Source organism: Mus caroli, unplaced genomic scaffold (assembly GCF_978045245.1).
Source record: "Mus caroli unplaced genomic scaffold, Mus_caroli_1 scaffold_8, whole genome shotgun sequence".
Taxonomy (NCBI): Eukaryota; Metazoa; Chordata; class Mammalia; order Rodentia; family Muridae; genus Mus; species Mus caroli.
In genome coordinates, this window is record NW_028227263.1 from 58,904,875 (window position 1) to 58,930,663 (window position 25,789).

At 36.5% G+C, this 25,789-nt stretch overlaps 1 protein-coding gene across 7 annotated transcripts in view; it reads right to left on the reverse strand.

Annotated features, from left to right (window-relative positions):
* The window catches only part of Grm5 (glutamate metabotropic receptor 5), a 506,948-nt gene extending 483,128 nt beyond the window's left edge, over positions 1–23,820 (reverse strand). For 2 of the 7 annotated variants that reach the window (XM_021167179.3, XM_021167178.3), the window contains exons 1-3: positions 23,603–23,820; positions 11,892–12,035; positions 4,680–5,535 (exon numbers count right to left, since the gene is read on the reverse strand). In XM_021167179.3, coding sequence (XP_021022838.1) covers positions 4,680–5,337 — 658 coding nt within the window. In that variant the 5' untranslated portion in view covers positions 5,338–5,535; positions 11,892–12,035; positions 23,603–23,820. Of the gene's footprint in view, positions 1–4,679; positions 5,536–11,891; positions 12,036–17,493; positions 17,638–18,950; positions 19,041–21,427; positions 21,629–23,602 lie in introns of those variants that run through there. The other 5 variants (XM_029479680.2, XM_029479681.2, XM_029479682.2 and 2 more) reach the window with 5 other exon arrangements.
* Positions 23,821–25,789: the final 1,969 nt, after the last annotated feature.

Here is a 25,789-nt window from a genome sequence, read left to right on the forward strand (position 1 = left end):
AGGAGAAAGGCTATTTAAGATCAGTTCATGGAGAGTCAGTTCTGTTCAGTTAGTTGAGTTCAGACTATTTGTTAGTGAGTTGGGAGTTGTATCTGTTGGGAGTCAAGGCAATGAGTGCAGTGCAGTGCGTTGAGTTCATTAGTGAGTCCCATGCAGGTCAGCAAAGGCAGTTGAAGCCAGAGAATACGAAGGAGTCAGGCAATCCGAAAGAATTGCCAGAGTTAATTTGAGACCTACCAGGGTAACTCAGTGAGAAGCTGAGAGAAACCAGATTGAATCAGTCAGCTTGGAGAGGTGTTTGAGTGTGAACAGTTTAGAAAGCCAGAGTTCAGAAAGAACTAGAAAGGATAAGCTTATTTAGCAGTAATCCTCCAAGATGACAATTACATTTGGTGAATAAAAGTACCTCTACACAGTCCTGACACTATTAATGATACTCTGCTTTATTTGCAGACAGAAGTCTAGCATAACTGTCATGTTAGTCTTCACCCAGCAGCTGATGGAAGCAGATGCAAAGACCCAGAGACAAACATTAGGCAGAGTTTCAGGAATCTTATGGATAAGGGGGAGGAAGAATTGAAGGAGCCAGGGGGGTCAAGGACATCACAAGAAAACCTACAGAATAAACTAAGCTAGGCCCATAGGGGCTCACAGAGACTGAACCATTGAACAGAGAGCATTCATGGTTAGGAACCTAATTGCAGCACACATACAAACACACACACAACTCTGCTGCATGCCTTTGGATTCCTTTCCTCTAATTAGACGGCCTAATCTACCATCAGTCAGGCAAGTTGCACCTAGTACTACTGCAACTTGGTATATAAAGGCACCTACCTATGGGAAACTTCCCCTTCTCTTAAGAGAAAAGGAAGATGGGACAGTGGAAGGAGAGGTAAAATAGAAGAACTGGGAGGAAAATAGAGAGGGGAGGCTGTAATCAAGACATAAAGTAAATAAATTAATTACTTCATACAAATTTAAGGTCAGTCTTTAATTGGGTCTACCAATGAAATCAATCTGTCACAGTCTGAAAAGAGCAAGCACCATCCATTCAGTGTCATATGCACATATGTGCCTGCCTAAGTTTACAAAAGTATCGAAGCAAAAGACTTTTCAAAGTCTCTCAGAGCAGAATGGGAACTGATTGGACTGACACATTTAAGAAGAGGGACATTTCTCTCCTGACTCACAGCATCTTCTTTTCTTCTCTAGCTCTGAAGGACTAGTTTGTCTTGCCTTTCAAGAATACTCTCTTTGTCCTTTGTTCACTTGGTCTGTATTATAAATCCCATTGCCTAGTTTCTTAAATATTGTAAATCACTGGAAATATTAATTCCTTTGTTTTATAGGCAGTATAAATCACAGGAAATGCAAGTACAATCACTTAATATTAATCTGAATCCATGGTCTTCTGTACTTCTTATGAAATCATGGATAACATTTTCTAGAGAGAACATTTTGTGATCGTTACCAAAGAATTCCGTGATACAGAACAATCATTTTTAAGTGGAAAGTAACTTGATATTTGAAGACAAGGTGCTTTAGAAAATTGGAGTTTATCTTTTTATAATTGATAGATCCATAAAAGCATTTTGAATATTCTATATTTTCTAAAAAAGAGTATAGTAAACTAAGCAAAGGGGAGAGTTATAAGATTACTAGAATAAATGCAGGGGTCTGGAGAGTGATCGATCTGGAACTAGAGGGAATTATCCCAAACTACTGAGAGATGGAAATAGAGATGCATACACAGATGGTTATAGGTAGATAGATGACATGTGGATAGATGGGTATACATGTCAGCAGATAGGTAGAATAGAGCAGGAACTGACATTTTCATTTTATGTGAAATCTCACAGAAGTTTTCTGTGGAGCCATGTAAAATAACTACAGACATCACACTGGGACTTTCCACACAATCCCATATTACTGTATCTTATTTGTCTCAAGAATATTTTCAGATTAGATACCATTTTTCTTTGTGAACAACCATACTACTCCACTACTACATGAGAAAATTACAAGGAATCATGACAAATATAGTCACTACTCAGAATCTTGTTTGTAATCAAAGTTCATTCTGAAATCATCAGAAAAACATGCACATTATAAAATCTAATTTTTTAACATATAAATATTCAAACCTACAGCCCACAAGTCGTGTTTGTATTATACTATATTTTATCAATAGAAACTGAAAAATCAAAGAAAATGCTTTATTCTCAATAATATGTCACAATAGGCTATTTAGATATTATAGAACATTAAATGACTATATACAAAATTTATTCATAAAAAGTATATTTTTCATCCTATCATAGCCCCTTATTGACGTAGATTTCTTCTAAGAAAAAGAATTTTAAAATTTTTGCTCTTTATGGTTAGTACTTCTATGAAAATATAAGCAAGTGGTTCACATAGAATTCCAAATATGAAGAACTGCACCTTGTTTTTCACTTAAAATGAGTTTAGAGATGATTTATGTCATTAGCAACACAGCATGCCATTCATTTTAATAAGTGTAAAACAATGCCTTTATGAATATATTATCATGTATTTTATTAGATTACTTATTTAGTATTATGGTGCCATTTAGGAGAAAACAATAATTGAAGTTTGTAAAACGCAAAGGTAATAATTTGTTGTCCTAGGAGCATAACATTGAATTGCCCTCTCCTTCATGGTGTGCAGACTTTACATTTCAGAAACTTGAAGTGAAAGCCTACCTTCTAATTTATCATATTCTTAACTGAAACTCATCAATTCTTGAGTTTGAATTTTGTTTTTAAACAAGCATCAGTATTCTCTCTGTTAAAACTAGAACAACAAATTCTCCACCAGGCTTCCCACATCACAGAACAGAAGGTAGTGTTATCCTCTATCAATGTGCTTTAGAGACATTATTTGTAATTTTCTGTCACATTGAGTTATGGTTACATGTGCATTTGTGTATGCTTCATCCTCTTTGCCAGACTAAAAATCCATAGAAGATTTTGATATATAGAACTATCCAAAAGACTTGAAAATATTTGCTTTTAACAAATGCATGTTACATGAGTGTATCCCCAGAGCATTAGAGCACTGGATCCTCTTAAATTATAATGGTATATAAAACTCTAAGTTAGTAGCTACATGTTATAGTTCTGGCTCTAAAATTACTATTAGATATATATATATATAAATTAATTATTCAAAAAAATTAAACATTTTACCTCTTAAAATAGGAATAAAATATCTAGACAGACAATGTCACTAGATTGTTGTGAGAATCAAATATAACTGAAATTTTTTATATGAAAAATATCAGGATTGTAGGAGAGAAAAGGAAATGTAAGGTAAGCAGGGTTGACTTGATGGACTATTACTTAGAAACAATTTGCAATGGGCAAGACTCTGAAAGTGAAAAGAACAAAATGTTCTACCAGAAAAGGAAAAATAAAAATCAAAGATTTTCCAGTCCAACCATTTTACTTCTCAGACACATAAACATATCTACAAATAAACTATCAATTTATAAATGAAAACTTCCAATGATAGAGGGATATCAATTAGTCTGGAAAACTAGTTTACTGCTTTTATGTGTACTGCTCTCTATATAATGATGAGGAGCTGTACAGTGAAACACATGCTATCATGTTACTTGATTACTGAAATCTGACACATCTTCATTGGATAAACTCTCCCAACTTGAAGGAAACTCCTCCAAATCAGTTCACTAATTTCTTAATAGCTAATCACCGTATCTTTATTGTATGGAAGATTGTGCCCAACTAATATGTTATCAAAAAAATTTAAGTCTTCTCTCTTCTAAGACTTTTCCATAAGTTTCCATAAGATTTAAGAAGTATATTCTGTCTTATTCAGTTATTCAGTATTCTATTGTGCTTAACATATGGAATTTGTTTCCTTAGGAAAACTGTTACCAGAATATTTAAATCATGCAACTCCTATAGGTCAATACAAATGTATCGCAACAGTCTCAGACAAACCAAAAGATTGAAAAGTCACATATTTGAGAGAATTTCAGGGTACTGTTAGTAACAAAAATAATTGTTACTTTATAAACTATGGTTTAGATATTCCCCTTTATTATAATACTTTTCGTGTAGCAAAGCAATACATTTCAAAATGTTATATATTTTATTAAAATTATGTCCCAAATATATTCAACATAAGCATAAATTTAAATTGTTTTTCTTATTGCAGATTTGATTGTGCATTCTATATAGCAAATATTTTAACTCTACATTGTTTGATAATTCTCCATAACAACATACTAAGCTACATTCCTTTCTGTGTATATTTATGTCTACCTCCTTTTGACTATCAAAAACAAAAGAAGATCAATGATAGAATATTAATGACATGAGCTGCTCACTGAAGGGCCAAAAATCCTGAAAAATACTAATAAATAAGTATCAAAAGCTGTTGTCAGCAGAATTTGAAATTGCACAATACATATTAAAAATGTATCTTGCTATTTAACAAATTAATAGACACATAAATGGTTATATTTGCTTAAATATAATTAGCTTTTATCATTCTGGTGAAAATAAAGTATATCAAAACACTTAAAATGGTGAGGAACATTTTAACCATGCAAAAGCTTAATATTTAGCTGAGAAGTTGGAAAGTATCATAAGACATCTTTAATGTATTTAGAGGGAATCACATACCTTCTGTGTGCACAGCTGAGACATAAGTCCAGTTGTATCTCTTCACTATGTCTACCATGGCTCGGGCTTGCTGGGCATCTGAAGGTACAACCCTCATGAAGTATTTGAATAAAGTCTTGTCACTCAAATCCATGCTAGTTGCAGAGTAAGCAATCTGAGGTATGTTGAAAAGCTGGAGCAAGTTCTGAACTTGAATGGCCACAGAACTCGAGCCAGGCCCAATGACTCCCACTATGGGTTTCTTGGAGCGGAAGGAAGAAGAGCCATCTACACAGCGTACCAAGCCTTCTTCCTCTTCCGAAGAGATGAGGGAATCCCTTATAAACTCGATGCTTTGCTCTAGGGCCACAGCAGAATGCCAGCAGGAATCTCTTATCTCACAGCCTAGTGTGATGTTGGGCAAGAGTGTGGGATCTGAATTGATCCTTTCCAAGGTATGCAGCATGGCTTCAACTCTCTGAATGCCATACTGCTCACGGACTGCCCCACACTTCCTCTCGTGAACTTTGTCCACAGTTGGTTGGTGGTGGACCGAAAAGAGAGCTCCAATAATAATGTCACCTGGCATGTGAGCCACCACCCTCCTCTCACTGGACTGTGCACTTCCTCGTACATCTTCTTTCAGAAGTAGGACTGACAGGATCAACAGAAGGACCATTTTAGGTAAGGAATTCAAGCTAATAAAGACATCATGATGGAGGAAACTCAGATTTCCAATAGGTACAGTCAAATGATGTCCTGTGTTCAGTGGTGCATTGAGGAATTAGGCAGCAATTTAGATATATTCTCTAAAACATAACAAGTTCCCCAGGGAGTGTTGAGTTAGATGCATCCATATGATCAGAATATTCATAACCTGAAAATGAAATGAGAAGCATGAGTTTGAACGGTGTACATACTAGTCTGGAACACTTCTAAGATCCATAATCATGAAGAAATAGTGTGACTGATATTATAGACAAAAATAAAGAACTGAAAAGTTTGGTGAATTTTTGTGCTTTGTTTTGTCACCAGGTGAAACAGTGTCTTAATCTTGACTGTTTTATATTCATTTGTTGTTGTTGTTGCTGTTGTTCATCTGGAGTACAGAAAAGCAAATGAGATATACAGCAGACATACCTGTGAAAGAGAGCTTCCTAGTATCCAAACTACTCCCTGAAATAAAAACACTGCAAACCTCACTGATAAGTGCATATTAGCCCAGAAACATAGAACACCCAAGATACAATTTGCAAAACACAAGAAAATCAAAAAGAGGGAAGACCAATGGGTGGATACTTCATTCCTCCTTAGAATAGGGAACAAAATACCTATGAAAGGAGTTACAAAGTTTGGAGCTAAGATGAAAGGATGGACCATCCAGAGACTACCCAACCTGTGGATCCATCCCATAATCAGCCACCAAACCCAGACACTATTGCATATGCAAGCAAGATTTTGCTGAAGGGACCCTGGTATAGCTGTCACGTATAAGGTTATGCCAGTGTCTGGCAAATACAGAAGTGGATGCTCACATTCATGAATAAGATGGATCACAGGGCCCCCAATGGAGAAGCTAGAGAAAGCACCCAAGGAGCTGGGTCTGCAACCCTATATGTGGAACAACAATATGAGCTAACCAGTACCCCCTGAGCTCGTGTCTCTAGCTGCATATGTAGCAGAAGATGGCCTAGTTGGCCATCACTGAGAAGAGAGGCCCCTTGGTACTGCAAACTTTATATGCCCCAGTACAGGGGAATGTCAGGGCCAAGAAGCAGGAATGAGTCGGTAGGGGAGCAGGGCAGGGGGAGGGTATAGGGAACTTTTGGGATAACATTTGAAATTTGAAATGTATATAAAGAAAATATCTAAAGGGATCTGCAACCCTATAGGTGGAACAGCAATATGAACTAACCAGTACCCCCAGAGCTCATGTCTCTAGCTGCATATGCATCAGAAGATGGCCTAGTCGGCCATCAATGGAGAGAGAGGCCCATTGGTCTTGAAAACTTTATATGGCCTCAGTACAGGGGAACGCCAGGGCCAAGAAGTGGGAGTGGGTGGGTTTGGGAGTGGGGGGGAAGGTATGGGGGACTTTTGGGATAGCATTGGAAATGTAAATGAAGAAGATACCTAATATTTTTTTTAAAAAAAGAGGGAAAAAAAAGAAAATATCTAATTAAAAAAAAAAAAACACTGCAAACACAAAACCCTAAATACTTTTCAAAATTAGTGAGTGACCTATGGGTGATGGGATTGTGTCCAATTTTCATTTTTATTCTAACTTTAATGAGACTTCAACTTCTTTCAAATTTTCATCACTGAACATATATTAATTATCCAGTTATAATAGCAGTCTTCTTTAAAGAGCTGGGTTGTAGCTCGGTGGGACAGTACTTAGCTAGTTCATTTCAAGACCCTGAATTAGATCTCCATAACAGCCAATTAACCAAAACATAAAATCATACATATTTGTTGCCTGATGCAATGTAAAGCACATTGTATAAGTTCGTTGAGATGTATAAGGTCTGTGACATTTAATATGTAATATATTAAATGAGAAGACTATTTGAACATTACAAACCAGTGTTGCAAGCAAGCAGGAGTGACAGGCATACAAATTTGCCAGGAAATAATTTACAACTTCTAACACTAATAGTTATTAGTAAAGTGCTTATCAATGCAGAAAAACAATTTTACCAGTGAATGAATTTTGATGATATGTGCCACACTGGCCTTATGATCATCAACATAAAATATCATGTTTTCAAATATCTTAAATTGAATAGGTCTATACGTATTCCCAACAGAATCTCTTTTGTTACTGAAACTCAAACAAAACCCTGTACTTAGATGAAGACAAATTATTCTCTGCCATTCTTCTTGGTACTCCAGACACTTTTCAAAACAATGTTGGAATATTACAATAACATTTTTAGTAAACAGCCCTCTATCTCTGATTTAGAAATAAAAATTCCACTGTAATATAGCTCTACAGGCTGGAACTACCCTTTTGAGAAGAAACTTGGTGTAGCTATCACCATAATCATTTGTTACAGCTTAAATTCCTAGGATGAAAAAAATAATAATCCCAAGCTTCCAACAGCAAATTCTGTGTTGTTGGTTAAAAAAATATGTAGCAGATTAATGGTTGTTTCTTTCATTGGATTTACTTTGAATGTCACCATTATGGCCAACCAAGAGTTTTAAATTGTTTGACAATTTAAATGATGAACACCCAAGAATTAACTGTTAGACACAGGTAATATATCTCTTCAGAAATTTCTGCCATTAATTTTCATCTTTAAAAAATATGATGGTTTTAGACTTCATCGGAATTTGAAAAACTATATACTTTGGACACACAACGAATATACCTTGAATTATATTTCTCACAATAGGTACTTTTATTACACTGTTTCCTTCAGCTGTTTCCATAGCAACTGAGAAAGAACACTTTGCCTAGTACCAAACATGAAAATTAAGATTTCACCAATAGCTACATGATCCAGAAAAATGAGGTGCTTGCATACACAAGCTTCTTGTGTGAATCATGTGGATCATATTTTATAATTTAGAAATTTAGACAAAAGTGAAGGGAACAAAAGTGTTAGTTAATTTTCTCATGGTAAAATTGTCTGAACACTTTCAAAATGCCTGCTGAATCTCCTAAGATCAAAAACATGGAATAATTGTTTAGTCTTATGGTCATTAAAGATTGATCATGAGTATAAGTAGGTAAATTCAACAACAAAATATGGCTTGATTTTATACTACAGTATGGGGCTAGAAATGGCCTATCAAAAATATGAAGCTGAGCATTCAACCTAATTTTTAGAGTCGTTTTAGGAAGGTCATATATAATGAGATATGGTATATGTATTTAAGTATCTTATCTCTATTTTATACATGAAATTATTTGACTCTTTCAAACAAAATCTGCCTACTAGGTGGAAAATATGTGAAAATTTTGCACAATGGTGCACATTTTTTTGTTGTTTTTGTTTTTGTTTTTCAAGACAGGGTTTCTCTGTATAGCTCTGGCTGTCCTGGAACTCACTTTGTAGACCAGGCTGGCCTCGAACTCAGAAATCTGCCTGCCTCTGTCTCCCAAGTGCTGTCATTGTCTTTTTTGAAGAAGTCATTATAACCCAATAACTCTATATATATGTTATATATAACATTATAAGGATATATAAACATATATATATACACACACATATATGTATATGATTTTCTCTTAAGAATTGAATAATTAAGACTATAAATGGTATGTATGTTCCTGATATTCATAAACATTACAAGTCAATATTCAAAATAATGGCATCTGTGAACACCAAATTAACTTTAAAAATGTTAAAAAAGAAAAAATGAAAAGATATTCACATGGAAAGATGGCTAGGACATATGAGGGGTGGAGGTACAGCATTGGCTTGTAAAGCTAAAAAAGAGCCAGATATTGTTGGGTCTCCTAATGTTTAAGGTGACATGCCACTGAAAGTCATCCTGCAGACGTAAGCAAATGATAGACAAAATTTAACTATAGACATGCAGCAGAACATTCGAGGTAACAGATGGAAGAAATCTGATGAGAAGACACATAGTAGTCTAGAGTAGAATGACAGCATCTCAGTCATGACCGATAAAAGTAAAAAGAGAGAGAAGTGGATAAAGTTAGATATAACTTGAAATACAGTTCCCCCCATGAGTGCTGATGAATGAGATAGGAATAGAGATAGAAGAACTTTGATCTGTTCCTGAAAGTCTAAGAAACTAACTTATTTTAATATAGTGAAAAGAGATGATACAGCCAGATAAGTGAACAAGTGAACAGCAGAAGAAAATAATAATTTTCTTATAAATATTTCAAATTTGAGATGCTTTTGATGTGTCCAGGAACATATATGAGACATGGATTAGATAAGAAGTTTAGTGTGAGACATAAATAGAGAGCAACCAGTGTATAAAATCTTACAAATGCATGAAACCACCCAAAGAGAAAATATAAACGTGTCAAAAATGATGCTAATAAATGAGCTCCACAAGGTCAGATTTCAGAAGAAAAAACAGTCAACTTAGGAAAGAAAACAACCTACAGCATGAGAGACAAAGAAGAGGAGCAGATAATAATGAAAATTGGTGGTCTCAGCATCATATATTCAGAGACATATTCAAGGCTTCTATGTTGAACAGAAAAAAATGCATCTGGATCCATTGAAAATATATTTATAATGTGCATTGTACATCTTGATAACATTTGACACAATAGCTGTGTTTTATATGTTGGATACATTGCAGATTATATGAACATTGCTTATAAAAATCCAAATGGTGGAGCTGGAGAGATGATGGCTCAATGGCTAAGAGCACTGACTGCTCTTCCAGAGATCCCGAGTTCAATTCCCAGCAACCATAAGGTGGCTCACAATCACCTGCAATGAGATCTGACACCTCCTCTGGTGTGTCTGAAGACAGCTACAGTGTACTCATATAAATAAAATAAATAAATCTTAAAAACAATCCAAATGTTTAGACATTATTTTATTTCCTCTATCTCACAAATATATATTATATATGGGTTTTGATGTTAAAAACTAGTCAATAAATTCTAAATTTGTAAATAAAATTGTTTATTTCTGATGATCCTAAAATATGTTTTCTCATCATCCTAGTTACCTTATTGTTGCCTTATTATCCATTGCTATAAAAGATATATTAACAATATTTTAAAGTCCAGGAAAATGCAAGGGACCATAAAAACACATCTTTTAACTTTTTAGTGAGCCCTCTGGGGGTAGGAGGCAATGATATTTCAATAAAGAGAAGCCATAGATGTATATAATGTGTATTATGTCTACTAGTTGGAAGTACATACATATACTTTCCCTGTCAGGCTTAGTAGACAAAAGACATTTCTTTACAAGTGTAATGACTTGAGTTTAATTCCCAATGCTCATAAAAATCTGGGCATGGCCTCTCACATGCCTAAAACATTAGAACTCTATAGAGGGCAGATACAGAAAGATTGCTGGAACACCAGCCAAACTCAAATTCACTGATAAATCTTATCTCAAAGGAAATAGGTTAGAAATAATAGAACAAGATACCTGACAGCCTTTTCTAGACTCTTCTCTGGTCATATCCCTGCATACATCGATAGTCCCCTCTTCATACACAAACATATTATAGTTTTGAAATTAAGCAGAAATATAACTCAGCTTCTAAACCTCACAGAAAAATATTGTTTATGCTATTAAAATACTATAAATTAATGGTGATTAAATTTCAAATAGATGGACACATAACACATAACATAGATCAATATCACTCCTTTTTCCAATAAATAATTATTGAGTGGATGGTTGGACCAAAATTTCTGCTAGACCTTGAGGGCTTCATTTTGGATAGAGAAAGTTCATGCTCTTATACTACTCTAATCTAACAGAGGGAGGAGTTGTTGTACGATAAAAAGATACGTAAGTGAAAGTCCCTATGCTACAAGGTACTAAACCCAAAAGGTACAAAAGAACACTAGACAATGGGGCAAGATATGAAGGGTTAAGCATGATAATGTTAAAAATGTTACCAATCATATATAAACTTAAAAGGTATTGAACAAATATGTACATAAATAATTAAAAGAGCCACTCAGGATAACATCCAGAAAAGGCACATTTTAAATAAGGATTAAAGCTAATATCAAGTTTCTGTGGGGATTTTGTTTGGTATTTTGGACAATACTAGGAACCAGTGTTCCTATAAACTGCTATAAACTGAGAGAGAAGCTGAGGCTAGTCTGTGAGGTCCTGGGATGGTGTTAAGGCTGTTTGGAGTTGAGGAGACTTTGGCTAAAACATTGTACTGGAATGTTTTCCTGCAAGGATTTTCAACAGAGAAGGTTTAAACTCTGGCTCTCATTTAAATGAGAGAAGCAACACAAAGGCAGATGCTGGCAAAGCAAGAAAAAAATCTATGGAACCCAATCGGGTGCTAGTGGTTGGATAGTAGATACAGCATCTCTATCTATGATGGTCACAGTAACGGTCCTCTGTATATTTTGAGGGTAAAATGAAAGGGTTTTGCTGTCAGGTGAGTAAAGATGAGAAGGTACGGAAACTTTGGAGAAGGTGAGTGAGTTGGTCTTTCAGCCTGGGCAGGTGAAATCAAGTCTTCATTGTGTTTGAGGAGGAAGGAGTAGCATGTTTGAATAGAGATAATGTTTTGTATACTTACTAGAATTTATGATCATATGTGGACAAAACAGCTGGATATACTAGGTTGAGTTTCTGGAGAGATGTCTGAATTGTAGAAAAATTATGGGAGGCTTCAGCATACAGAGGTCTTTTTTTTCTAAACCAAGAATTTGGGTGAAATCACCTAGGAAGCAGAAAAACAAAAGGTAGTTATTTACACAAGCTGCATTCCACAGGATTCTGAGGGTGAAAATATCCAGAAACAATGACAAACTAGAAAAGAGGCAGTATTTGGCTCAAAAACTTTCAGTTATATAATTTAACTGAATGGTATGGAGAGTGATATATAGTATAGTCATACTGTGTTGAACAGAGATAAAAGGCATGTATGATTTAGTTTTCATTAAATTTCACAAATGGGTATGCACTCACATACAGAGTTTCTTCCCCAAAACATCTAAGTTTATTAGTGTGATTTGAATAGTTTGGGGGTTAAAGATTCCAAATTCTTTCTCCAATTCTCCTGGAGTCTCTTTGGTGACCTTAACTCCCAGCCATTCACCTCTAGCCACCTGCTGGCACATTCCTCCTTAGAAGTCACTACTCAGTCTTACTTGGCTCCAATAGCTTTGTTCATACTGTATGTGCCCTTTGATATGGTTGTTACAATAATCTTTATCACACAGTTGAATCCAGTAGAGGCTACTGTGGATCCTAGAACCATTCTTTCCTGAGTCTTTATCCTTGGCCAGTTGATGTTGCCGAGACTTCCACTCTAACTAACAACAGCATAAACTGTTACCTGTGGCCAAATGTTATGACGGATTGCAATATTTTAAAATATTTCCATTAGATATTGAGCTGTGGAATGCTTCCTGGGGCCTCTGAGCACATGTGGGAAACTTTATTCATACATTATTTTCTCTTCCCAGCCATCTCTAGTACTTTTCTTATGCTATTTATTTCTTAGCTAAAGTGGTAGCTGTTTACACACTTTCCCAGTTACAACAGATTTAAAAGTCATTAAAGGCTACATATGTGCTACCCTGAGCATAATTTGGTTTAATCCTTGCACAGATTTAAATGTTTGATAAATCCTAAATGTGAAAAATATTGAAATGAATTGTCTCTATATAATGTTATTTTTGGTTACCTGGCCAAGGTTCCATTTCCTCCACTTCCTAGAAAACTATGTACATAATAGTTATGCCCATCCTGTGCAGTTGGGCATAACAGGACCTCAAAGATGAGAATTGGACTGGAGAAATTATTAGAGAATCTTGACTATTCCCCCATGTTTTCAGTAGATTACATAAAAACAGTTTCAAAAACTAGAGAGTGCCCTGATATGGTGCTATGTAAGTGAGACCCATGGAGATTAAGGGATCTATACCAGGCTGGGATATGGGAGGGACATTCTGATAAAGACATATGTGGAAGCCAGTGTTTAATAACAGGATGTCTTGCTTTTCACTTTTTGTGCATGTTTTTGGGGAAAGAGAGGTCTCCCATTGAATCTGGGAGTAAATAGCTATTTCTATTAGAGTGACTGGATTGTGGGTCCCTGATATCTGGTGGTCTCTGACCACCAGGGCAAGGGTGATAGAATGAAAAATAGGAATCAATATGCTAGACTTTTGATGCTGAGTCTGAAGATTCAACTTCAGCACCTAATTAATTTTATGTATGCTTGAAATTCACAAAGAACATCAACCAAATAATAAAACAACATACTATCATCACTTCATATGAACTAAATCATACCATCTCAAAAATAAAATGGTGTGTGAATGTGTATGTATGTGTATGTGTGTGGTGTGTGTGTGTTTGATTGTGTATGGTTGTGTGTGTTATAACTCTTGATCTGTAGGAGTGGCAAGTTGGTGAGAAAAAAAGTAAGTTCTTGATATGGATAATGGGGATGTATTACCCTATATAATGATCAAAAATGTTTTTAAAACAGCATAGGCCTAAATTCTAATAGCATGAAGATCATTAATTCAATTAAATTTGTTATAAATAGTTCAATTTATATAATATGTTAATTCAACATGCTAATATCAAAAGCAATCAAGTGCTTTAATCTCATTTACATTTTTGGATTCATTGTGCCTTATAGAGAGCAGTAGACACATATTTAATGTACAAGTATGCTTTTTCCTTAAGTAATTATGCAGCCTCATTTCCTATATGGATGTAGATAAAGAGAAACTGGTGGGTAGCCTTTGATGTAAATAAGAAATGACAGTATGATCAGACTTAACTCACTTTATCTTTTGTTTTTAACAATCTTCTCAGTGCCCAACCATCTTTCTGGCACAGATGTCTCTTATATAACTTAATCCCCACACAAGCAAATCACATAGTTCAGGACTTCAACACTAACAAGATTTCTTTTGCATAAGCCATAGTCTCATCACAAACAGGGTGTCAATATTGCGTGTACAGTTAGCCTTTGGTAAATTTTATTTATAGAAACAACTGCATATATAGATAAGAAACACTCAGTAGGATAATGGTATTGAGTCCCATGCAATGTGGGAAAGCTCTCTGTCATCAGTATCTGACGCTTACATCTGTGACCTTGTAAACAACAGAGAATAGCATCCTCTTTGCCTAGCTGAAGACAAAGAATAGGCCATATTTTAATCCTCCCAAAGCCATAAATGGCACCACACAAAGATGAAATCTGCAATATTATGCATTAGCTAAAAAGTGCTAGCTGTACACTGGAGCTCACTAAATCATTGTAAATCATTTAAACAAGTGGCTTAGTAGTCCACAAAGACATGAAACTGCCGTTTTCCAACAAAGCAGGGAAAAAAACACTTCTAACTTGTCTCAATTTAATTATCAAGCAGAGATTTTAAGCTTTAACCATTTTATAGCCCCCAGATGCTTTCTTTAAATTTATGGCATATCTCTAGTGATTGCAAAGAACTATTATTCCTGTTAGAGTTTCAGCCACCAGATATTTGAACACATATTTGGCATTTTTATAACTTGATGTACATTTACTCACTAATTGCTTTATTTATTGTATGTATGAAAACATATAAATGTTATTTTACATAAGCCTTGCAAAAACCCTAGAAAGTATTAAAATTACTAACTACATTAATACCTCTCACTATGGAAACTTACAGGCATTTATGTAATTTAGAACATTTCCAAAACAATAGTCAGGAAACAAGTCAACTGTCTGTGCTGTCCACACTTCTTATAAACAAATGGCAGTGCCTTGTGAAGAACCTAATGGTTTGGTTATTTAGAGTTCAAATAATGACAGCACATCATTCTAGAGACTGAGCTTTCCATTAATTGTTTGCCTTAAGTCTATCCATTAGAAACTACATTGAATAAATCATATTGTTAATTTTGCTTGCCTGAATTATTTAGAAAGATCACTTTTTAAAAAACACAGTGGAATTATGGTTGTCATTTAGGACTAGGTAATGTTGTTGTAGCAAGATATTGTCTTGTCTATTGGAGGATATTAAACAGTGTCACAGTTCTACGTCTACTGAGCCAAACGACTGGTAACACAATTTTTTATTTATGAAGCGAAATGTACCCCTAGACAGCACTGAATGCCCTTGGCAGGAAAGAAGCATTTCCAGTTTGAAAACCACTGATATACGTGAAAGTCCTCAAAGTATTTTCCACATCACTCATAACAGAAAAGATCAGCTAAGGGCTGTTCTTTGTATTCATCATTTTCACACAGCTTTTCTCTGCAACTTCCAAATGAGATGAAGGAGGTTAAGTTAGGGTGTGTGTCCTTTTCTCACTTTGTTACACATTTCTGTGTGATCTTGTTGCTGAGAATGTTACTTCATTGTGGAGACAAAATTTTAACTGAGATAATGAATGCTTTCCTTTTACATTCACTTAACATGGCTCTGAATATCCACAAATTACAATAAAAGAATGTGAGACTAACATAGGCAATATTTGCTATATTAAAGACTTCTTCATTCTAGTTATAGAATTCATTTTGATTTGATCAGAATAGCAAATTCTATTTAATATATTACTTTACATATATATATATAATTTTCAAAATATCATTTAATTTTTAAAGTCAATTATAATGTATTATTTACTTACTCCTAAAGAGTAATGTTACATTAAGACAGATTGGTCTTAAACTTATTTTTATCATTATAAAATAACCCAATCACAAAAGAAGTCTTTAGATAAGCACTCATTGATAAGTGGATATTAGCCTAGAAACATAGAACACCCATGATACAATTTACAAAACACAAGGAAATAAAAAGAGGGAAGACCAATGGGTGGATACTTCATTCCTTCTTAGAATAGGGAACAAAATACCCATGAAAGGAGTTACAGAGACAAAGTTTGGAGCTAAGACAAAAGGATGGACTATCCAGAGACTACCTCACCCGGGGATCTATCCCATAATCAGCCACCAAACCCAGACACTATTGCATATGCAAGCAAGATTTTGCTGAAGAGACCCTGGTATAGCTCTCTTGTATGAGCTTATGCCATTGCCTGGTAAATACAGAAGTGGATGCTCACAGTCATCTATAAGATGGAACACAAGACCCTCAATGGAGAAGCTAGAGAAAGCACCCAGGAGCTGAAGAGGTCTGCAACTCTATATGTGGAACAACAATATGAACTAACCAGTACCCCCTGAGCTCGTGTTTCAAGCTGCATATGTAGCAGAAGATGGCCTAGTCGGCCATCACTGGGAAGAGAGGCCCCTTGGTATTGCAAACTTTATATGCTCCAGTACAAGGGAATGCCAGGGCCAAGAAGTGGGAGTGGGTGGGTAGGGGAGCAGGGCTGGGGGGGGGGTATAGGAAACCTTCAGGATAGCATTTGAAATGTATTTAAAGAAAATATCTACTAAAACAAGACCAAAATAAATAAATAAACAAAATAACATGATGTGTATCATATAGATATGATGCACATTAGTGCTATTGTTATTATATTTTTTCATTAAAAATACTTAAGCTAAAAAGTTTAACATACATAACCTTCATTCAAAACTACTGTGACGAGTATCCATTAAAGAAATCTTCAATAGCTGACATTTTGTAATGACAGCACAATCATGTCTATTTAAAATATACTTTTTGCTTCTAATTCTTCCCTTCAACTTTCTTGAAGAGTTTGTCTAAAAAAAGAAGATATTTGAAACTGTAATTATGTACCATTTTGATTTCTGATTTTCTCACAAATTTGCATATCTAATTTTGAATATTCTTAAATGTTTTAGAAAAAAAACATTTGGACACTCCCTTGTGGAAGAAGGAGATGGTGCTGACTCAAAATTAGTAGAATTTAAAAAAAAAAAAAAACACAAAAACTCAATATGAACTAGCCAGTACCGCCCCCCCCCCCCCCCCGCTGAGCTTGTGTCTCTAATTGCATATGTAGGAGAGGATTGCCTAGTAGGCCATCAATAGGACAGGCCCTTGGTCTTGCGAAGATTATATGCCCCAGTAGAGGGAAATGCCAGGGCCAGGAAGCTGGAGTGGGTGGGTTGGGGAACAGGGTGGAGGGAGGCTATAGGGGACTTTTGGGATAGCATTTGAAATGTAAATGAAGAAAATATTTAATAAAAGAAAGAAATTAAAAAAGAGGAAAAAAACCCAACTTACTCTATATGTTCAAGTGACAAGATAATATTCATGCCAAAAGCTAGAATTTAGGAGTCAAATATCCCTGGGTTTACACTCATGCTTTGGTGTGGTATGAACAGTGAGACTTTAGACAAGTTATATAGTCCACTTCGCCATATACAGCTGTTAACAATAAAAAAAATAAAGAGAGAGCAAGAGAGAGAGAGAGAGAGAGAGAGAGAGAGAGAGAGAGAGAAATTCATGTGCTATTGAGAAAATTAATAACTCAGGCAGCATTTTACATCCAATGTCCTGCAGACAACAAATTTTCATAAATTACTTTTATATACTCATCACCAACAGGTCAGGGAAGTTACTCCAATTGGAGCAATGAATTTCTCATACTCACTTGGTTGTATTAATATCATTCTAACTTTCCTCATCCACTACAAACAAGAAAAGTTGGGTATTTGTTTATATAATAATATATAATGAAATATATATAAAGCATAGGTATGATTTAATTCTGTTTACAAATTCACATACTCAACAAAAGGTGAGATACACATTCATGCAATCTGGTGCCAAATCTTCACTACTAAAATACACTGCAAACCACAATACACTGAGAACAATCATGAAAGAGCCTCCACAAATATCTACATTATAGATTGATGCTATAGAAACAGAGTATGTTCTATTCATACTGACAATTTTATAACATACAGCATATGTATGTGTTCTGGGGGTTGTTTCTTGCTACCATTTTCATGTTCTAACAATGAAAGAAAAACTTCACTTTTTACAACAAAAAATATTAAAACCAGTATATCGTGTGACTCATTTGATGATTAGCAATGTAATACATCTAGTACTTGATACAATCCCTAACGTGCTCAATAAATAATACTTACCCTCGCAAGCATTGACCTACTACAAAACTTTTATTGGAAGCCCTATCGCCAAACATAGATGCATTTGTGCTTGTTTCTCTGTGTGTGTATTTCAAACAATATTATTAGCATTAAAGTATACACTTATGTCTCCTCTGCATTAATACTGGAGCAATGAAGACAAATCTTTGGAATGTCTTTGTATTTAAACCCTTTCTTTCAAATGAAATGAGGGAATATCAAGAAGGCATTTTCTGATTTGTAAACAGTTGAAAAATCAAAGTCAAAATGTTATATTCTTAGGTCATTTGAGTATGAAATAAAACCACTTCTTTGGATGTTCCCTTCTTGTGTGTCTTCTAAGTACACAACAAGAAAGGACATAAAGAGATGCCTTAGGTTCAGAATTAATATTTCCAAACAAATAATTCCAAATCAAGGACAATTCTATGTAATACATTGTCATGTTCTCAAAATCCTAAGCAAATCTAGTTCACATTAGCATACCACATATACTAACATATTTCAAAAGAATCATCCATTTTTTCACAAAGTTAGATTCAGCTGGATGTATTTAAATAGTATGAAGAAAATGGTACATACATAAATGTTTAAGTCCATATATGTGTCCATATATCCAGTAGCAAAAATGTATAAAAAAATATGCCTCTTCATTCCATGAATGTAGCAAACCTTGAATAAAACATGCATCCATATTTTACTCAAGTAATACAATTATGTACATATTTACAGTTTATTCAATCTCATTTTTTTCTGATTAGTGTTCATCTTCTCCTATCATTTGATTTTCTTTCATTTTTTTGTTAGAGGGCCTCATTTAACTTCCCACATAACTAAGGATTACTGTGAACTTTTGTGCTTCCTGCCTCAACCTTTCAAGTGCTGAGATTTAAGTTATACATCACCATCCTCAGCTTTAATTTACCATTTCTAAATGCAGAAGTAGTCCCAACATTCTTCAAAAAGTCAATATAGCAACATTCCTTGAAAAATTCTCAATGCATTTTGAATAAAATAAGAATCATGAAAGTTATTTACTCACAAATATAAACATTTTAGTGGAGCCAATTAATTTAGTAGGAAACATGACAAAATAACAATTCAGAGAAAAGAGATAAAATGGTGTCTCCTTACCCAAGTATTCTCAAATCATAGATATTCTTTACGTGGATAAATATCTATTACTGAATTTTTCAGTGTCCCCTGGATATCGGTCTAAATGTCTATGATGTGTACTAAGAAACAATGGTAAAGGTCTGTGTCTACATTTGATAACAGGCTAAGATTTAAGCAAGTACATGGACTGTCCAAATGCCATTCTTATCCAAATAACCTCAGAGTGGCCTATAATAAATAGGCATTAAATTTTCATTTTCTTTTTCCTCTTTTGTTCTTTGGAATTCCTCTGTCTTTTTTGGGCATAAAACCCAGAGGGAAAACACTGCTATGGAACATCATGGAGCTCTAGAAGATGCAGTTGAAATACATGAATTTTACATTTAGTCATAAAGTGTAAAGGATGAGGAAAAGTCTTTTTTCTAAGTAGTGGTTTGTTGCTCAGAAGTGTCCAGTGAAGCCTAGGGAATAGTATGAGTACCTGTCCAAGGTGCTGAAGAAGTTTCCAGGAGAAGGATGCAGACTTGGTAGAACGCAAGTCATTAATCTAGTGAGTTTGGCAAGCAAAGTTTTCTATTTCTAAACCAAAGATCCTTCAAAATTGAAAGTTCCACAAATGACAAAAAGATTCCTAACTGACAATTCAATATGTATCACACAGAATTAACAGAGAAATTAATGGAGGAAATCCCCTCCACTCCATAAGGGAAGAGCACAAAGCACTCACAACAAGAAAGAAATAGCACACCGATATCCTCTGAAACTAATAATAAGGTGTCAGATAACTCAGAATAAATCTTTGCTGGATGAAGGGGTGCTCTTAGTGCTAAGCATTCTCACTAGAATGTTATAAGCAACCAATCTGCTACCAGAACTAGAAACACAGGAGATCACTAGTCCATTTCTTAAGCAATTTAAACAATAAAATATAAAGTTGGATATTGAAAGGAAGAAAGAAAGGTGAGTCCCCCTTTCCACTTGTGAATACCAATTTCTTATGAAGAAATAAATTGATGCATAGCACTACCACTTGCTTGGATACCCAAGCTAATTCAGGTGAAACAGTTCCAGGATTCTGACTAAATAAAAGCAAGAATCTGTTATCACTTTCTCAAAGTCACTTTTCCTACACCATGCACTCTAAAGAGAAATACGAACAGCCATACATCCTACAACTAGGTGGGTAATCACCCAGGTCAAACATTACTTCCTGCTGAAATGTCCCAAAATAGATTAGGCTACTGTAAACATCAACTAGAGTTTGCTTGGTAGAACTTTCCTGGTTCCTTGTCTCCAAGTCCTTGTAGCCTGGGATCCCTCTACTGCCCTCTGATCTGCTGCCCCTGGGTAGCTTTGTGTCTGGAAGGAAGGGAAAGCTATATCCAAGGAAAAAGAAAGCGCACGAAGTTGCGCGGGGGGGTGGGGGGGGGGCGGGTTGGGGGCGTTCAAAGGACATTGAGATAGAAACAATAAATCCCAAGCTGTGCTTTCAGTACCAAACGCTGTACCCCCACCCCACCCCGCCCCAGGCAGAGGAGAAGCCAATCTATTACCCAGAAGTGATTATCCTTTCTTCCCTTCTCTACCTTTGCTTTCTCAGTTTTGAGTTCTCCAAAGGACTGGGTAAGCCAGTCTGCATTCTAAACCATGTTCTCCTTTCCTCAGAGCTCAGACACAGGGATCCAAAGGCGTGCATAATTCCTATCTTAGACCTTGCATCCCTCCCCCTGCTCTCTTGCTCGCGCCTTTTCCACCAACAGGTTTAATTAATGATGGTATTTTGTAAAAGAAGCAGATGTGAACCTCTTCAGCTCTGGCCACCCTAGATTCATCTAAGTCCCCTCCTCCAAACCACACTGTGAGCTTATCAGCATGCTTAAAGCTTCTAAATCCTTGACAGGTCTGATGATAGATACCTGAGCACACAGACATAGCAAGCTTACCCCCTGTTGGCCACGCAGCAGGCACTGAGATGCTGTCTAGCTAGCCCCCCGGAGTAAAGTTGGGCAGCAGAAATCAATGGGGTTGAGCCAGCTTTTCCCGTCTTGGGCTTTTCCCCCACCCCAAGATGATCCCAAGCTCATCCCTTGTGCTCGGAGTGCTCAGAAGAGCGGAGCTGAGGGCGGTATGTACAGCAATCTTCCCCTCTATGGAGAAAGGGGGAAGGGGAGAAGGGGAGAGAGCGGAGGAGGGAGGGGTGGTAGTTAGTATTTATAGAGAAGAGACTTCTCTGCGCAACTTTTTGGTGCCACCAAGTGGCACAGTGAGTTCCTTTAGGAACACAGACTCCTGGGCAGATCAGGATGGGTATACTAGTTTAATGGCCAGACATTCAGGATGGGGGGAGCTGAAGACACCCAGGGAGATGAGTTTGTGAATGCACACCATCTCAGCATCTGCAATGCAAATCTCCAAATTCTATAAATGAATATACATTGACAGAAAAGGGCTAGAGATGACTTCTTCAGTCAAATAGAAGAGGAATCAACATGGTATGTGCCAGCTTCCTGCTGCCCACTGGGCTATAGACATGCATGCTCTAAGAGAAATATCCCTTTTCTCTTTCCTCCCTAACCCTTCTGCTCATATAACAGAACATTCCTGTCTCATTCTAAAATCCTCGTTTGCCACACAGTGACAAACCTTGAAACTAGAATGTGATTTTCTTTATCATAATCAATCCCAGGTAACTTCTCAAAGCTTAAGTTAAATAAAAACAAACAAACAAAAAACCCCAAAACTTCACAGCCTATCACCAAAATATGTTTTTAAAATGCTATTTCACTAGACAATAAAATAAACAACAAGCAAACAAGCAAAATGTAACTTTAAGTTTTGTGCATCTGAAATTCTCCAAACAGCTGTCAAAACTCTGTAATCTTTGCATGGGCCTGAATGTTTGGCTGGACTCAACCTTTCCCATAGACCTTTCATAGAACCAGCATGCATTATCCAATAATAGTGTGAACATTACAGCTGTTAAAATACTTGGAGAGAGAACATCTTTACAATCTATTTGCCTGTATTTCCGGATATCTCCCTTCCCCCTTTCCCTATACAATTCTTCAAGCTTATACAAACACACACTATTTTGTGAGACTTCAGTGTCCTAAAATGCAGTATGCTTTCCACTTTCCTGATGGAGAGAATAAGTATACAATGCTTGGTAGTCTTGTTCAAGGTCACATATTTTCCTACACAATGGCCTAAGGGCTTCTCAGGGTGTGACTGAATGAACATTGGTACCAAATCTGACAGACCCAACTCTCCTTGCTATACTACCACACATAGCTCATGGAGTCTGTTCAACTCCCCTCTCTTTCCTCTTGATCTCCATGTTCTTCGTTATCATCCTTTATGAAAGTTCTGTCAGAGAATTTAAGGTTAAAAAAATCTTCCTTTCACTGCTAGAAATATATAATCTTAGCTGTAAGGGTCCAGCTGTGCTGATACATCTCATAAATGGGTTAATGATTCCAGAGAACCTCTTGGTCCTGGTGTTATAGTCATTCAAATGTCATTTTAGAATTGTAATACAGTATTTAAAACATCCATAATCTTTTTCCCTGTCTCATTTTTGGGGTGCAGCATCAGCAAGTGTGCTTACTACAGCCCAAACATCAAATATCCTCAGAGATCTAAAATTCTCCTCCCTCGCTAAGTGCATGCTTTATCATTGCACATGTACCAGCATGAGACAGAAGCGGGGAGGCTTTATTGGTTTTATTTTTTTTTCTGCCAATGATTATTTTAGCTATTTTCTATGGAAACAACCCCACTGAAACCCTTCAGTTAGGTGAATGAAAACAAAAAGATATTCAAAAACCTCCCATTTAGCCATACCACATTAGCCCAGGCTCCTGACTCTAAATTCATGTCTAATTTACAGAGCACATGTCCTTGCGGGGTGACTTTCTTAAACTTGCAGGACCTTCTAGTATCCCTGGCTTCACCTGTCGTCCACCTGCCCACCACCTGCCCTTCTGGGTCCCTTTAGTCCAAGCACCCGCCCCTTGCTCGCTCACTCTCCATCCCTGCACTGGGGGAGGGGCTCCGGCGGCATCCTACATCCCTGGTAACTCCACAGCTGAGAGAAAGAAAAACAGCGCTATGCTTACCAGGTGCGCTCCCTGAGCCTTGCTCCTCTGGACAGCCGCTCCTTTCAAGCTCCCTGCGCTGTCGTAGCGGCCTTGGCTGCTGCAGAAGCGCTAGTGGCTGCGATCTAAGCTGTAGTGGCAGCCAGCAGAACGGCTGCGGGCCCGCGGTGGTGGCGCTCGCTCTCTCGCGCCAGCGCCTGGAGCACGTGCTGCGCCCGGGCAGACGCAGCTGGAAGCGCAACGCTGGGTTGGCTCCTACTCTTGCAGAGTGCAATTGGGGGCGGCTGGCTAGCCTTGGATCAGTGAGTGAACACTGCTCCTAAAGCCTCTTGGTCTCAGGGTTCAGGCCAGGGCAGTCTTGGACTTCCTCACTACCTCATTCCCACCCAGAGATGGAGAAGCAGGAGCTGTGCTGGGAGGCGTGGGTGGCATGTCACTCAGAGAGAAGCTGGGGAGCAGGTAGATAATCAGCTTCTCTCTGAATATAGTACGAAACTCCTGACAGTTATTGGGAGAAGGGGTATTATTGCTGGAAGACAGAGAAGGAGGAGTAGGAAGAAACAGAGAGACAAACACAGAGACTGAGAGACACAGAGATAAGAGAGAGAGAGTGACACAGACTGTACTTACACACACACACACACACACACACACACACACACACACACGAGAGAGAGAGAGAGAGAGAGAGAGAGAGAGAGAGAGAGAGAGAGAGAGAGAGAGAGAGAGAGAGAGAGAACGAGATTCGGAGAACTGCAAGTATGGTTCAGAAGCCTGAGTGATTAGAAAGACCGATGTATTTAATGGTCTTGAGTCATTAATAATGTCATTTTGCATTTGTCTGCACTTCTTAAAAATGTTTTTTCCTACATCCATTAAAAGTCTTTCCCTGTGGGACTTAAATATTTTACTTCTTCCAATTGCTTGGCATCCTTTTCTTTGATACCCCTAAGTACTGTCTGTGGGCATCAAAAATGCTAAGGTTACCTTCACATTATATTTGAAAGAAAAAGAATAAAAGGGATCCCTATAAATTACTTGCATGGCTTATTTTAAACAAAAGAATAATTGAGTAATATTATTATTGCTTGAGCAAATTAAAGGAGCCAGGTACTTTCAGTAGCTGAATTAATGATTAAAACATGCACAACACTGAAGTCAAGGACACCAGTTATTAATAACTACTAATGTTTGTCAGTGGGTCCTTGACAACAAGGCAGAGTTTCTTTGATTACTTCGGTGATATAATAGTAAGGAATGGAAGAAGGGAAGTATCCATTTAAAACACTATGTCAAGCATTACAAGACATTTGCCCATATGTGTGTATTATAGCCCATTTACAGCAACACATTAGAACCAGACTCCATGTCCACCAACAGGTGAATGGGCAATGATGTTATATATACATATAAAACTTTTATTCAGCTAGAAAGAAAACTGAAATTATGAAGTTTACAGGGAAAAAATGATCAGCCTCAAGTGTATAGCATTAAGTTAGGTGGTCTAAACCCAGGAAGACAAAGCCAGTGTGGTTTTTCTCATGTGCAGATCCTAGCTTGTAAGGTGTGCATGTGAAAATATCTGTAAATGTTGACTGATCTTTAAAATACAATCAGCATCACCCCCACAAAATTACTAGAAAGGAAACCAAAAGAAGGGAAAGGGGGTGCTAAGGGAAGAAGAGGTCAAAGGACACATTTGCTATGAAAATGAAAAAAGAGGGGGTAGAGTATCAGAGGGAGTGGGAAGTAAGCAAAAAAGAAGAGGAGGGTGGGAATCTGCTAAAACACACTTTGTTTGAAAACTGATTAATGATGTCTAATACCTTGTGTTATTTTAAAAGTTAAAAAGTAGATCTTCTTAAAGGTATTCATTTTCATTTTTCCATGTCTAAAGACATTTTTAGATACTTGAAGTACAATATGTGAATTTATTCTCTCTTCTTCTAGAGTTTAAAATGATTGTTGGTCCTAGATGAGATTTTCTGTACTAGGTTGATTCCAGTTTTGATTTAGGTCCTTTTGTGAAAAAATGACTGAAGAACTTAGAGAATCTTTGTTTCCTCAAAGGAAGTGGCTCATAAAGAGCATATATGGCCATATTGTCCATGTTTAGTCCAACTTAAAACAGAATTTGTAGATTACATGCAAAATACCTAAATAATAGATATGAGATGTTTCCAAATACCTGCACATATTTCATTCTCT